The sequence below is a fragment of the Solanum tuberosum genome, unplaced genomic scaffold (assembly GCF_000226075.1).
Source record: "Solanum tuberosum cultivar DM 1-3 516 R44 unplaced genomic scaffold, SolTub_3.0 scf00051, whole genome shotgun sequence".
In the NCBI taxonomy this organism is placed as follows: domain Eukaryota; kingdom Viridiplantae; phylum Streptophyta; class Magnoliopsida; order Solanales; family Solanaceae; genus Solanum; species Solanum tuberosum.
The window spans coordinates 1,397,768-1,410,250 of NW_006238978.1; the positions used below are offsets into that span (position 1 = coordinate 1,397,768).

General features: G+C 27.3%; 1 protein-coding gene across 1 annotated transcript; it reads right to left on the bottom strand.

The window, feature by feature from the left end:
- Window positions 1-1,298: 1,298 nt before the first annotated feature.
- Window positions 1,299-3,281, bottom strand: LOC102579280 (uncharacterized protein At1g66480-like). The gene is made up of 2 exons (XM_006344165.2): window positions 2,578-3,281; window positions 1,299-1,563 (listed from the first exon to the last, which is right to left on the bottom strand). The coding sequence occupies exons 1-2, from the start codon at window positions 3,226-3,228 to the stop codon at window positions 1,501-1,503; spliced, it is 714 nt and encodes a 237-aa protein (XP_006344227.1). The 5' UTR covers window positions 3,229-3,281; the 3' UTR covers window positions 1,299-1,500.
- Between the last annotated feature and the right edge of the window lie 9,202 nt (window positions 3,282-12,483).

The window sequence follows — 12,483 nt, forward strand, 5'->3', positions numbered from 1 at the left end:
ATATATATTGAAATCATATTGTACATCAATTGACACAATAATAAGATTTCATATTTCCTTTTTTACAATGTTACCTAAAATAATTCTATTATTGATATACAAATTAGTATGCATAAATAATTATTGTGGTATGCAAATGGTTATTATTAGGGTATGCAAATGTTTTTTTTTATTACTTTGCATATATTGGTACTTATATAATGGAACTTAAATTGGTATTTTTTTATAAAAGAATTGAAACGAAAATGGAGAGAGAGAAGAACAAATTCAAGAGTAATTGTATCAAATAAGGAATGTATTAAATGGTAGAAATCCTATTAATTAGGCAATAAATTCTCCCCTAAAAAATCAGCACTAGAATTGAAAAACTCAACCAAAATGAGAGAAAGAAACGTGCATCCTAAAAAATAGGATCTATAAGTAAAAAAACCGTCATTTAGAATTCCAAAGTAAATACGGTATATCAAAAACTGTAATGTACACCAAATTATCACCATAATGTATACAATATTAAAAAATTTATATCCAAAAAAACATGTTTATGCCATTCCATATCCTAATTTCCACTATATATATATATATTATCTGCAGATAACTTATACCAAGAAAAATAATATGTTTATACTATTCTATTTCATAATTTTACCACCATATATATATACCAATTTTGCAACTTAAATAATATCAAGAAAACAAGAAGTTATACCATTCTATATCATATACTTTTTTATCATTATATTATTCTAAAAGTAAAAAAAAAAAACGTAACTGAAGAGAAAGAAAAAAAAAATAGAAATGTAATTGTATTAAGTAAGAAAGAGAAAAAAAAAAAAAAAAAAAAGGCAAAAATAATGTAACCAATTATAGTTGTGATTGAAAATCAAAAAAGTAAAAATAATAAATTATGAAACACATAAAATCAGCCCACTAAGCTAAAAAATAGGTAAAAAAATCGTATAAAGATATGTATATTTATTAAGTTGTCAGGTTTGTAATTAAAATGATAATGTTGTAAAATAAAAAGAGTAAATTAACATTATGTAAATTAAAGTCTTAAATTGAATATTCTAGTAATTTTTCCTTTTTTTGTTTTGATAGTTAAATCTTTCTAAGCATAGTTGAGTTTCTCTTTAAAATTAAATGTAAATTGTTAGCTTCTGTATATTTGAGCAAGTTGCTTGATGATGTATTGTAAATAATGTATTTAACAGTCAAAAAGTTTTGCAACTATATTTAGTATAAAAGAAGTCAAAATTTGTGTATCAAGTTTGTCGCTACGCACATGGCTGATGAGAACATGACAAATAAAAAGATGGTACATATAACACGTATAAGCTAGTAAATCCGAATAGGGAACATATATAATAGTACCTAAACAAATCTTACATCATAGAAAATAAAAAGAGGAATATTATATAAAAATTATTTACACCGACTATCTATATTATTATTACTTGCTATAGAATGTTTTTTTTTCCGTCTAATTTCTATTTTTTTGGTTTAAGAAGCAGCCACTGCTACTTGAATCTCTCCTTCTGTAATTGGCATAAATCCTACTCGTTTCTGCATAATAATAATAATAATTGAAAAAAAGGGTTAATCCAAAGAATAATATTATAAAAAATCAATAAATATATTTAGTAATATTTAATTTGTAACAACTAAAAATGACATCACAGTGATGAGTTACATACGTTATCATAGGCTGAATAATATGTTTCAACAAATTTTATTTTTCTAAATTTTAATAAACAATTCTGTTTGGTACACTACCAAAAGCTAGAGTTTATCTTCTAACGGGTAGTTAACCAATGATTTTCATGATATTATGCATAAATATTAAACATAACGAATATTTATTTAGTTGGAGTTATCAAAGCTTTACTTATGGCACACTTTTTTATGATGATAGTGTTTGAGTGTACTTAGATACATCATAATTATTTTATTGAATACATCGGTTATTTTTCTTCATCATAGACAGATAATAAAATGATAGTCATCCGTGAAAATAAAAATTTCAAAAAAAGAAAATTAGTGAATGTTTATAAAACAAGGTTTTAGGTATTTTTAAAATTTCAAATTGTATTTGAAGTTTTTATGACCAAACGTTGATTTTCAAATAAAATAAATAAAAAAGTGAAAAATTCTGGTCAAACATTCCTAAATATGTGTTTCATGTAATCTATTTACTAAAAACGTGTTTCTATATCCTTTTGCGCCACCTTTGACTATATCAAATGAGGAAATTAAAAGCAAAGTTCAATTTTGAAACTTCCTCCGTCACAATTTATATGACGGTATTTTGACGGTATTTAATTGATTATGAAAATTTAAGGAAAAAATAATTAAAATTTGTGGTTTAAATTTGAGAACAAGTTATGAATATTGATGCGACTATAATTCTATGATTTAGTTAATTTCTAGTCAAAAAGTGATAATTTATGTAACACATATAATTTTTGATATACTACTTAATTACTTTTTTCTTACAATCATATTCGAATCAGTTTACACATTCTTCAGCTAATTTCATGAATAATTAATATGACTTTAGAATCATGATAAGAACAATACCTCTCGTGATTTGACTCCTTTCTTAACTATTCCTCCATTATTATGACTTTGTTGTTCCATCAAAGCACCACTTCCACAATTGTTGCTATTCATGCAAAGTTTCATAATTTTCTCAGCCACCTCATTCTCATCTTTGCTCTCCATCATCAATTTCTCCACCTCCGCTTTTGATAACCTCAACTTCAGTCTCGTAGGGTGGGCCTGAGACGGCCCACCACTATTGAGTACACCTGAAGCAGAGCTATTATTATTATTATTATTATGATAAGACGAACACTCTTCAGTTACAATACTAGCTGGTTTCATGATTGACAAGTCAGACGCGGATCTCCGCGCTAACATAAGTGTCTCAAGACGATCCTTAGCGCTCATTTGGATCGCGGAACGGACCCTTCTCGTACTTTTTTTATTCTCTTCGGGGAATTTAGGTAATTCAACGAGAAAATAAAGCCTTTTAGACTTTAACTCTTGTTGAGGCTCTAGTGGCTTTGCTCGAACCCCGTAATGCTTTACTTCTTCCGATTCTAATAATACCATCGATGGATAATTTTTCAGAACCTCGTTTGCATAAACAGGGGTTTTGAATTTCATCGTTTGTCCATCGATTTTCATCACTTTTGTTGTTTTTTTTCCTCCTAGACTGTTCCCCATTTTTTGGATTTTTTTTTTTTTTGGAACTTAAAACAAAAAATAAGAGAGAAGAATTTATGATGGAAAAGTTGTTGTTTTGGGCATTTATAGAATGTTGGCAAGATAAACAGTACAAGTTGGTGTAAGATAAGGACAAAGAGGTAAAGAGTTGTAATTGTTTGTTAATGGGTCAAAGAAAGAGTGCAGATTTGAAAAATATGGACACATTATTTTAAAGTTTAGTAAAGTTATGTAATTAACTATTTATTTTTATATTGTCGCATTTATTAATCATGTATTCAATCTTATTTTCAAAATCATAGGTGACTATCCGAGAATCACTCACTCTAGTATGTTTCGTGAATGATATAATGGTGTAAAACATGTTATCGATAAATATCTTTTGGATGATATAACGGTGTAAAATATATTATTTACATTGATGATTTATATATAAAAATTTAAACTTGATTTTAACCGTCTAGAAAAAGATTAGAAAGTAAGGAGTCGTATTATGTGGTTGTCAGGGTGTCTAATTGGATACATTTTGTTGGGGAAAAATATTGTATATATATGTAAAATGATATATGTAGTGATTAAATAACATATTTTGAACATCCTTGACACAATTGGCTATTATAGCCCAGCGGTTTCAAATGTCTCGAATGAGCCACTACCCTTGTGTTTGAATCTCACAAGCAGTAATTTTTTCCCTTTTTAAAAAGAGTTTTTATTGTGCAATTTTTGAACACTCTTCGTGAAATTTCTAACTCCACCACTAATTACACATTCAAACTATTTCAACTAATTAGAACATACTAATATTAATATAATTTTCTATATTTTTAACGACTCATAAGCAAAGGGACTAGAAGTTTGTATTTAATTATTGGAAGGTTAACTTTGACTAGTTATATATCTCAAGGATCGTAATATTATTTATTTTTTTCGTATTTGGGGGACGAAAAGTGCAAAAAAATTCAAACTATAATAAAAAGTGATATTATTTTTGTTTCATATTTCTTTGTTTGTTTGCCTAGTTAGTTGTGGTCTTTATTTATTTATTTTTATTAGTCTATGAAAAGAATACCTTAGTTTGTCATATTCGTTTTTGTAATTAATTTATTCGTTAACGTTGCTTATTTGCATGCCAACAAAACAACCATGTCCCATATTTAATGCCAAATATCGGATTTTAGAACCCTTCAATTTCTACTTTATATAATTGCAAGTGTAATAATTAGTAATAACTCGAATTCAAGTCGTGTATATAAAAAAATTCAGTAACATAAAGCATTCTCCCTAACAAAAAAAACCAGTAAAAAGTAATAATGCTTTCTTATCAATATAGATTGTCGTGCAGTAGTGAGATTGTTTCATTATTAAGCAGAGGTTTCGAATTCGAACCCTATGTATGGAGAAATTTTATTGAAAAGCAACACCCCCAAATAAGTTCTAGGGTACGTATCATAATTTTATTAGAACGGATTCGAATACCGAGAAAAAAAAAACGCTCCTTAAGTTGGACATCTGGAAATGAAGAAATACTCCTGATATCTAGAACAATTTAGACATTGAGGATTTTATTAATATTATATACACAAAATGTGTCAATAAATCAAATCTTCATTTTGTACTCATCTTCTCATTCATATTCTATAATAAATATTTTTTTTAAAAAAAAAAAAACAAGCTCCGTGAATTATGGGGAACGATTATGATTAATAACGTAATTTGGTATATTATTTAATATTAACATAAACTCATTGGTTAATTAAATAATTAAGAATTTAGCTTGCTTACTTAATGAAAAAGACGTGCGTAATTTACGGTGTGGATCCGTGAATTAGTAAAAGAACTCCCCTTCCATTGTCATTAGGGGTGTTCACGGATAAAAATCGATCCAAATCGGAAAACTGAATCAAATCGATAAAATAAAACCGATTTTATTTGGGTTTGGTTTTAGATTTTTAAAAACCGATAGTATTTGGTTTGGTTATGATTTTATTCGGAAAAAAACGAAGAAATAACCGAACCGAACCGATGAATTATATACATATATTTTTATTAATATATATACTTAATATATTGTTTTTATAAACAATTTTAAAGATCTTATATATATATTCATTAAAATTTCTTTATAATTTACTTATTGAAAGCAAAAATGCCCAAGATGAAAACATTTATCTTATCTCTTTCTTCTAGGCCAATATAGTGAATTTTAAAGCTTTATTGATCGTAAATTTAGTGATCGAAGGTTCAGTAATTTAAGTCATTCAAACTATTTTTCGTTTTGAATGGATTGTTGTCACTTTTTTTCACATTTTTGAATGTAATTTGTTTTCTTTTGTTTTGTGTATGGTTAATAACCGAATAACCGAACCAAAACCAAACCGATAAATGTATATTGTATTTGGTTTGGTTTGGTTTTGATAATTTTAAAACCGATTAAGTTGGTTTGGTTTTGATTTTGACCAATAACTGATCCAAATCGATCCGTGAACACCCCTAGTTGTCATCATGTGTTTTATATGATGGCAGCTAATTATAGTGTTCGGATTAGCTAGCATGTATTTAATTAATTTTACTACATACTTCGTATTTTCTATTAATAAATAGTATGATGACTTTATTCGTCAAGGCTTAGACGAATACAAATAAATCATCTAATTTTTTTTTACAGAAGATTATAAAACAATATTGAGTATAAAAATGTAACTTTTTATGTTTCTCTTCTTACCTCTCTACGCAAGACAATAACTACATTATATAACCATACCTTCTTTATTTATATTGGAATTTGATTCTACAGTCTCAATTTGTTTAATATGGAGTAATATTTAATTACGAATTCTGAATGTTAAATATTTTGTGTGCTTTACTTTTAGGTTTTACTTTCCGCACAGTTCTTGCTTAGTCAAGAGACCTGGTCCATTGACTTATGTTGGACACATATAAGCCATCACTAAACTAAAATGTTACAAAAGAATGTAGTAATATTTTTTTTCAATCATTTTTTACGTGTATCTACAATGCACGTAGAATTAGAACGTAATTGTGTTCATAGTAACCATCGATAAGCAATTGTGTTCACAAAATTATTTGCCAATCAAATGTTAGGCAATATTTATCAACATCGATTGTGGTGCAGTGGTGGAACTACTTCATCCTTAGCCAGGTCCCGAATTCGAATTCTGAATATAAAGAAAATTTTGTTAGGAATGTCACCCCGAATGAATTTGTAAGCAATAATTTTACAAAAGGACAACAATATTTGCGTAAATTAGTCAAAAACACATATAACACGTTACATTCAGTCCTAATTTAGGGGAGTTTTCGGTGATTACTTACTAACTTACACCTTTGACCAAAAAAAAAAAAAGATTGTAGTAACAAAAAAAAATTCAACAAATTAGAGTTGAATTATGTATAATTCATTAATTTGTAACATGAGAGGTCAAAAAGTAACTTAAATAGTAACAATAGTTCCAACAAAATGCACCATTTTCGTCAATTGTTAGTATAATTTCTCAACAATAGTCATCTAATGTTTGATTGATTTTTAATGAGCGGAGCCATGAATTCAAACAAGAAAAGTCAAAAAAAATTATATCAGAAAAAATTGTTTATCCTATCGACAACAAAGAACAAATTGGAAAATAGCAAATTTGATGAATTAATATTCATTTCATATTTTTTTTCATCTATATCACTCTTCTTTGTCTTTCAAGTCAAAAATAGTTTCTTTCATTTTTATTTTATTTACGTAATATAATTTTTCAACAAAAAGTGTTCTAATCCGCCCTGGTTTCTAATGACACATTATTTTCTTATATCGTACTAGAAAAATTGCCCAACAATTATAGCTCTTGTCAATAATATATTATGTCCACGGACTGAGGCAGCATATACTTAGGGGTTCATCCAAACCCTCTTCGGCGGAAAATATTACTATTTATACATGGTTAAAATTATTTTTTAGGTATGTATAATAGATGTCGAACCCCCTTTCACTAGTTCGTGTGTTTACTTCTCAGATTTTGAATCCCTTTATTAAAAGTCCTGACTCCGCCACTGATTATGTTTAATATTTTACCTATTTTGTCTTATAAAGTACTAGTAAAATTCCCCATAATTCTAGTTCTAGTCAATATGTAATATAATGTCTAATATTTCACCTAATTTTTAAATTTTTTTTTTAAACTTCAATAGCCATAATGTCAAAGTATCAACCTCAATGTCTAGGTGTTCCATGTGCTATATATGTTCACATGTTTAGAAGAAGGGGAAAAAAAAAATCAAGCTCTCATTATTAGAATGGAATTTATTTGCTTACTTTGAAAAAAAAAAAAATTCAAAAAAATGCAGCTTTGTAAATTTAAAAAAATATCAACCAGAAGATTTTTCAAAAAAATTGCTAGAAATTAAAACATCAAATATATATTTTTATCAATTGAATATAGGAGGTGTAGAAAATATTCAATTGTAAAAAACAATATATTGGTTTATCATAGATATACTTGACCTTTTAATTAAATTATGATTAAAGGTTTTTTTTTTCTTTTTTGCTAAAGAACAGAAGGATTTTATTTAATTTAAATATAATAAGAAGGCTCATCGTCCATACAAAAGTGAAACTAATCTATGTGATCTAGTTCCAGTCGCATTTCTTTCTAGAGCATTTGTAACGAGAGAAGAGAAGGAGATCTTCAAAATTGAGAACAAGTACACAAATTTGGAAAAATGAATATCATGGTGATTTTAATTAATCTAATATTGTGTGAACCTTTGGCCATTTGAATTATTCTTCATCACATATATTTAGCTTATAGTAAATTAAACATGTAGCAAAAACATTTATATTAATTTAGAATTCGAATAGACATGTAATTTTGTCATTACACTACATTTTCATGTCTAATATAATTAAAAAATGATTAGTTCTTGAAAAGGAAAAGATTTTTTTCTTAAGAGAGACAAAAATTCAACCTACTTGTAATAATATTGGTGTGAACATATAAAAATCAGAAAAAGTAAAAAGGTATGAACACTTGACTTTGTAGGATAATTAAGTTAGTAAAAGTCAGCTTATAATACAATTAGTTTTAGTGAAAATTCAATGATTTATAGAGAGGCCTAAATCTCATCGAGTCATTCCTTAGAAAGAAAAAAAGATACCTAAATCAAGCCAATGAACATGATAATAGTCTGCTTAGCTAAGCTTCTAAAATCGATATTTATTTGTTTACTGTGTTATAAAGAATTTGTTAAAGTGTTTTGACTATCTTTTATTGATAATAGTTTCTGAATATGATTCTTAATCTTAATTAACTTTAGTTAATCAATATATATGCTTTCTATAAACTAACTACACCAATGAACATATGCATGTATATATCTTGGTTATAAAAGCTAGTGTTCATAACGTAAAAAGAATTATTCCTTATCCACTTTTAAATACGATTATTAATTAGAGTATATAATAACGACTCTTTTTTATGTACACGAATAATTATTCACGTGTTTTATTAAAAACAAAAGATTAATATTTTATATATATATATACTCTCTCTATCCCTAATTACTTGTCCATTTTCAAATTGGCACACATATTAAGAAAACAATAATTGATATAGTGAGTTTACCATTTTACCCCTATTAACTATGAAGTGGATGAATTAAAAACTTAAGATTTTCAAAAAGTCTTACATTTTTCAAAGTAATAAATTGAGGGTATAATAGAGAAAAAGAATTTGTCCTTTCTTGATTTGTCAAAATAGACAAGTAATTAGGGACAACTAAAAAAGAAAAAATGGACAAGTAATTAGGGACAAACTGAATATTATCTTAAAATTTGCATATAACTTCTAGAGGAGGTCAATGTTGGTGTAATTAGTTTTAATCATCAAGACCAAAAAGTACTTGACGATGATGATGATTAATTAATGGATTCACTCATCCGCACCGTGTGTGATTAACGTACGTAATCCTAATTATTACTAAGTAATCAACCAATTAGATAGGCAGTACAAGTTCTATACGTGTACTTAAAACCATAATTTTACACTAACATGGATTAGATCACTTTAAAATGGTTTAAAAAAATAAAAATCAACTGAAAGAGAAGAAGATATTCAAACTTTCCGGCCATTAGTTCATTTCGGGTCAAAATGGGCTAAGCTTATGATACGCCAACGGAAACTTTTGAAGATAAGGCGTATATGATATCTTAAGTAAATTCATATTAGAATGGGAGAGAAAAGTAAAGAGCTTTACAATAAGATATAATGCAATTCATATGGTAAGTGCTTATTAATTTAATTTGGTGCTCTATGTGACGTAGTTCGAAATGACAAATCTGATACGTGCAGACCTAGCCTAAAGCGGACAATATGACAAACGTTCCATGAATTTAAATCATGACAAAGGTGATCATTAAACTCAAAAGAAAAATCCATGTGGACTATCCCAAAAGCAGATATACAATACATGTTATGATTTTAATTTTGATCGTAAAAAAAGCTAATAAATAAACTCGAAAAGCATATCCACTTAAACTTAGCCCAAAATGGACAATAGGCGTGTTATGAATTTGAATTGTGACAAAACTGACATAGATATTATATTTTCATGAATTAATTTTATCAATTCTATTTGATATAACCTCAAAACTTGAACGGATTCGATTAGTCATATTTTATGAAAAATAATTTTTACATACTATATGGCCTTGCTTAGTGGAATTTTCTTCAAGATGAGCAGCCATTTGTGTTTCTAGGAAGTGTCATTTGTAACAAGTTGTAGTTGTGATGGCACAACGTGCCCAAAAAAAGTTGAAGGCGCCGCCCATGGGACTAATAATAATCAAAAGCTGCATGCATGGCCTACGTATACCTTTTCTTCTACTTTATGTTAAAGTTGGATAAGGCTAGAGAAGGGAAAAAAAAGTTTTTGGATAATAGGACTTTTTTGTAATGTCATGTGAAGAGAGTTTGGAACAAAGTTACTGAGTTGATCGGTATTTCAAAAGCTAGCTTTGATCCTAATCAATCACTATTATAAGAAAAAAGAAATAATTAGTGACGGATTATGTAGCTAAACAACAAAGATGGGGTATTAAAAGATTATGTTAGTTATAAGTAATTTAGTGATGTATTATGATTAAAAAAAAAGTTTTAGCTAGAGCAATTTATTTAATTAGTAATAGATTAGTGATCAAGATCATAGCTAATTTCATTTATTTAATTTTTTAGTGATGGAATGTATTTGTTATAAATTTATGACGAAATTGTAACGAATTGATCTTATCATATATTCATTATAAATTTGTAGCTGAATTGTGACAATTGACAATCATGTTTAGTTTGTCATAATTTTCTTTCATTTATATAAATTTTATCATAAAATCATCAAGACTATTCCATCACAAATTTATTTCTATGGTTTTTGATATAATGAAACCTATTCAAGAGTAGCCTCTTTTTTTTCAGTGTCCAATACCTACATTAAAACCCAATTAATTTGAATATATACCGTGTTGGGCTCCATTCAGGAGGAAGCGCAAAAGTGCTTCCTATCAAAAAAAATTATATCAAAAGCTCGAATTTGAAACCTCTAATTAAAAGACGAGCAGACCTATCCACTGCACTACATATGTTGCTGGCAAGCATAGCCTTAATTTAGTCAACAAAAAGGCCATGTTTTTTTATATACCGAGTCATTTATTTCATGAAAAAGCATTGCCTTTATTAGAAAAACAAATTACATTTCTATTCATCACCTTTTGTTAAGTCGGAAAGTGTGGTCTTTTATCAAATAACATATTTTTCACAAGTTTTAAGTATGATCTAATATTGTGATATGACTCATTTAGGAATAATCTTGGACTATCTTCCCATTAAGAAGGATTTTAATAGTGAAATAAAGTAAATAATACTGATATTGAATAATTGAAGTAATTAGAGAGATCAACAGAATTTTTTTTGAAATGTCATTTCAAAAGATTACAATAGTATTTGAAAGTTAGGTCTATCCAATTTCCAAATTATTAGTATTTGTTAGACTTTTCACTATACTTTCCCTACCTATAATTCTAGTGATGTGTATAATACCAATTTGTCTTGATGTGATAATTTGGAAGGTAGGTTGAACATCTGTCTCACCAATTAAAAAAAATCATTTTCAAAATTAGCCGTTTATTTTCCTTTAATTTTGTGTAATGACAAAATATGTCGACAAAATGATATGGATGGGGCTGAGATCTCAGGTCCGAGTCTTAGGTATGAAAAAATCATTGATAGGGAGCACTTCTTTTCGAATGAGGCCCTTCGCAATGCAAATCCAGATTAATCGAACTTCAATATAGGTATTGAATATCAGATGAAAAAAATAAATAATAAATATATATGTCTACATCCAAGAAAAAAATTGTTAGGTAATTATCTTTCAATCTCTTGTCTTGGTATATGGGGATTCAAATTAAAATAAAATGTCCTTTACACATATGATATTATAATTTAAAATGAGATCGAAGAATAATTGAAATGGCAAAGAGTTCACACTAAACCATTTGTCACTATATGTTGTTCATTTTGCTATAAATGAAGTGGACCTAAATTACCAATTCTCAATTTTGAAACTAATTAATTATGAGAAATAATTTCGGTTCTCTATAGTTTTATCTTGAAAAAAACACTAAGGTCAATCTAACCAATGTGAAAATGAAAAGAGAAACTTTGACAATATAGATTGATCGAAAATATGATAGAAATTCAATATTGTACCTATAAGTACATTAGAAAACATATTGAATTAATATTTTTGTAATGAAAAAATTATATCATAATTTCATATGAAATTCAAAGAGAGCAAATACTAAAACAAGAACGATGAAGGCATGAAAAATAAAGAAAAGATATTTACGAACGAGAATTGTTAAAACTAGAACCTACAAGAAGATCAATCGGCTAAAATAAAAGCATTTATTAGTTTTTTTTCAAAAAGTTGTATTGTTTGGCAAATGGAATAAAAGGGACATCTTTTTCCCTCAAAATAAGCAAATTAATTAATTTTATTTCCATGAGAGTTGGATTTTGGTGAAATTAAAGGATGTAGCAAATGGAATATAGGTTGAAAATTTGACATAAGTTCCATTGAAATTTCAAACAATTAGGTGTAATAGTACTTAATTATAATATTATTGATCAATTTTCAGTAGAAAATAATGAAAAAAAACTATGAAATTTATTTTTTTATTTTTATTTTAAAAAGTTG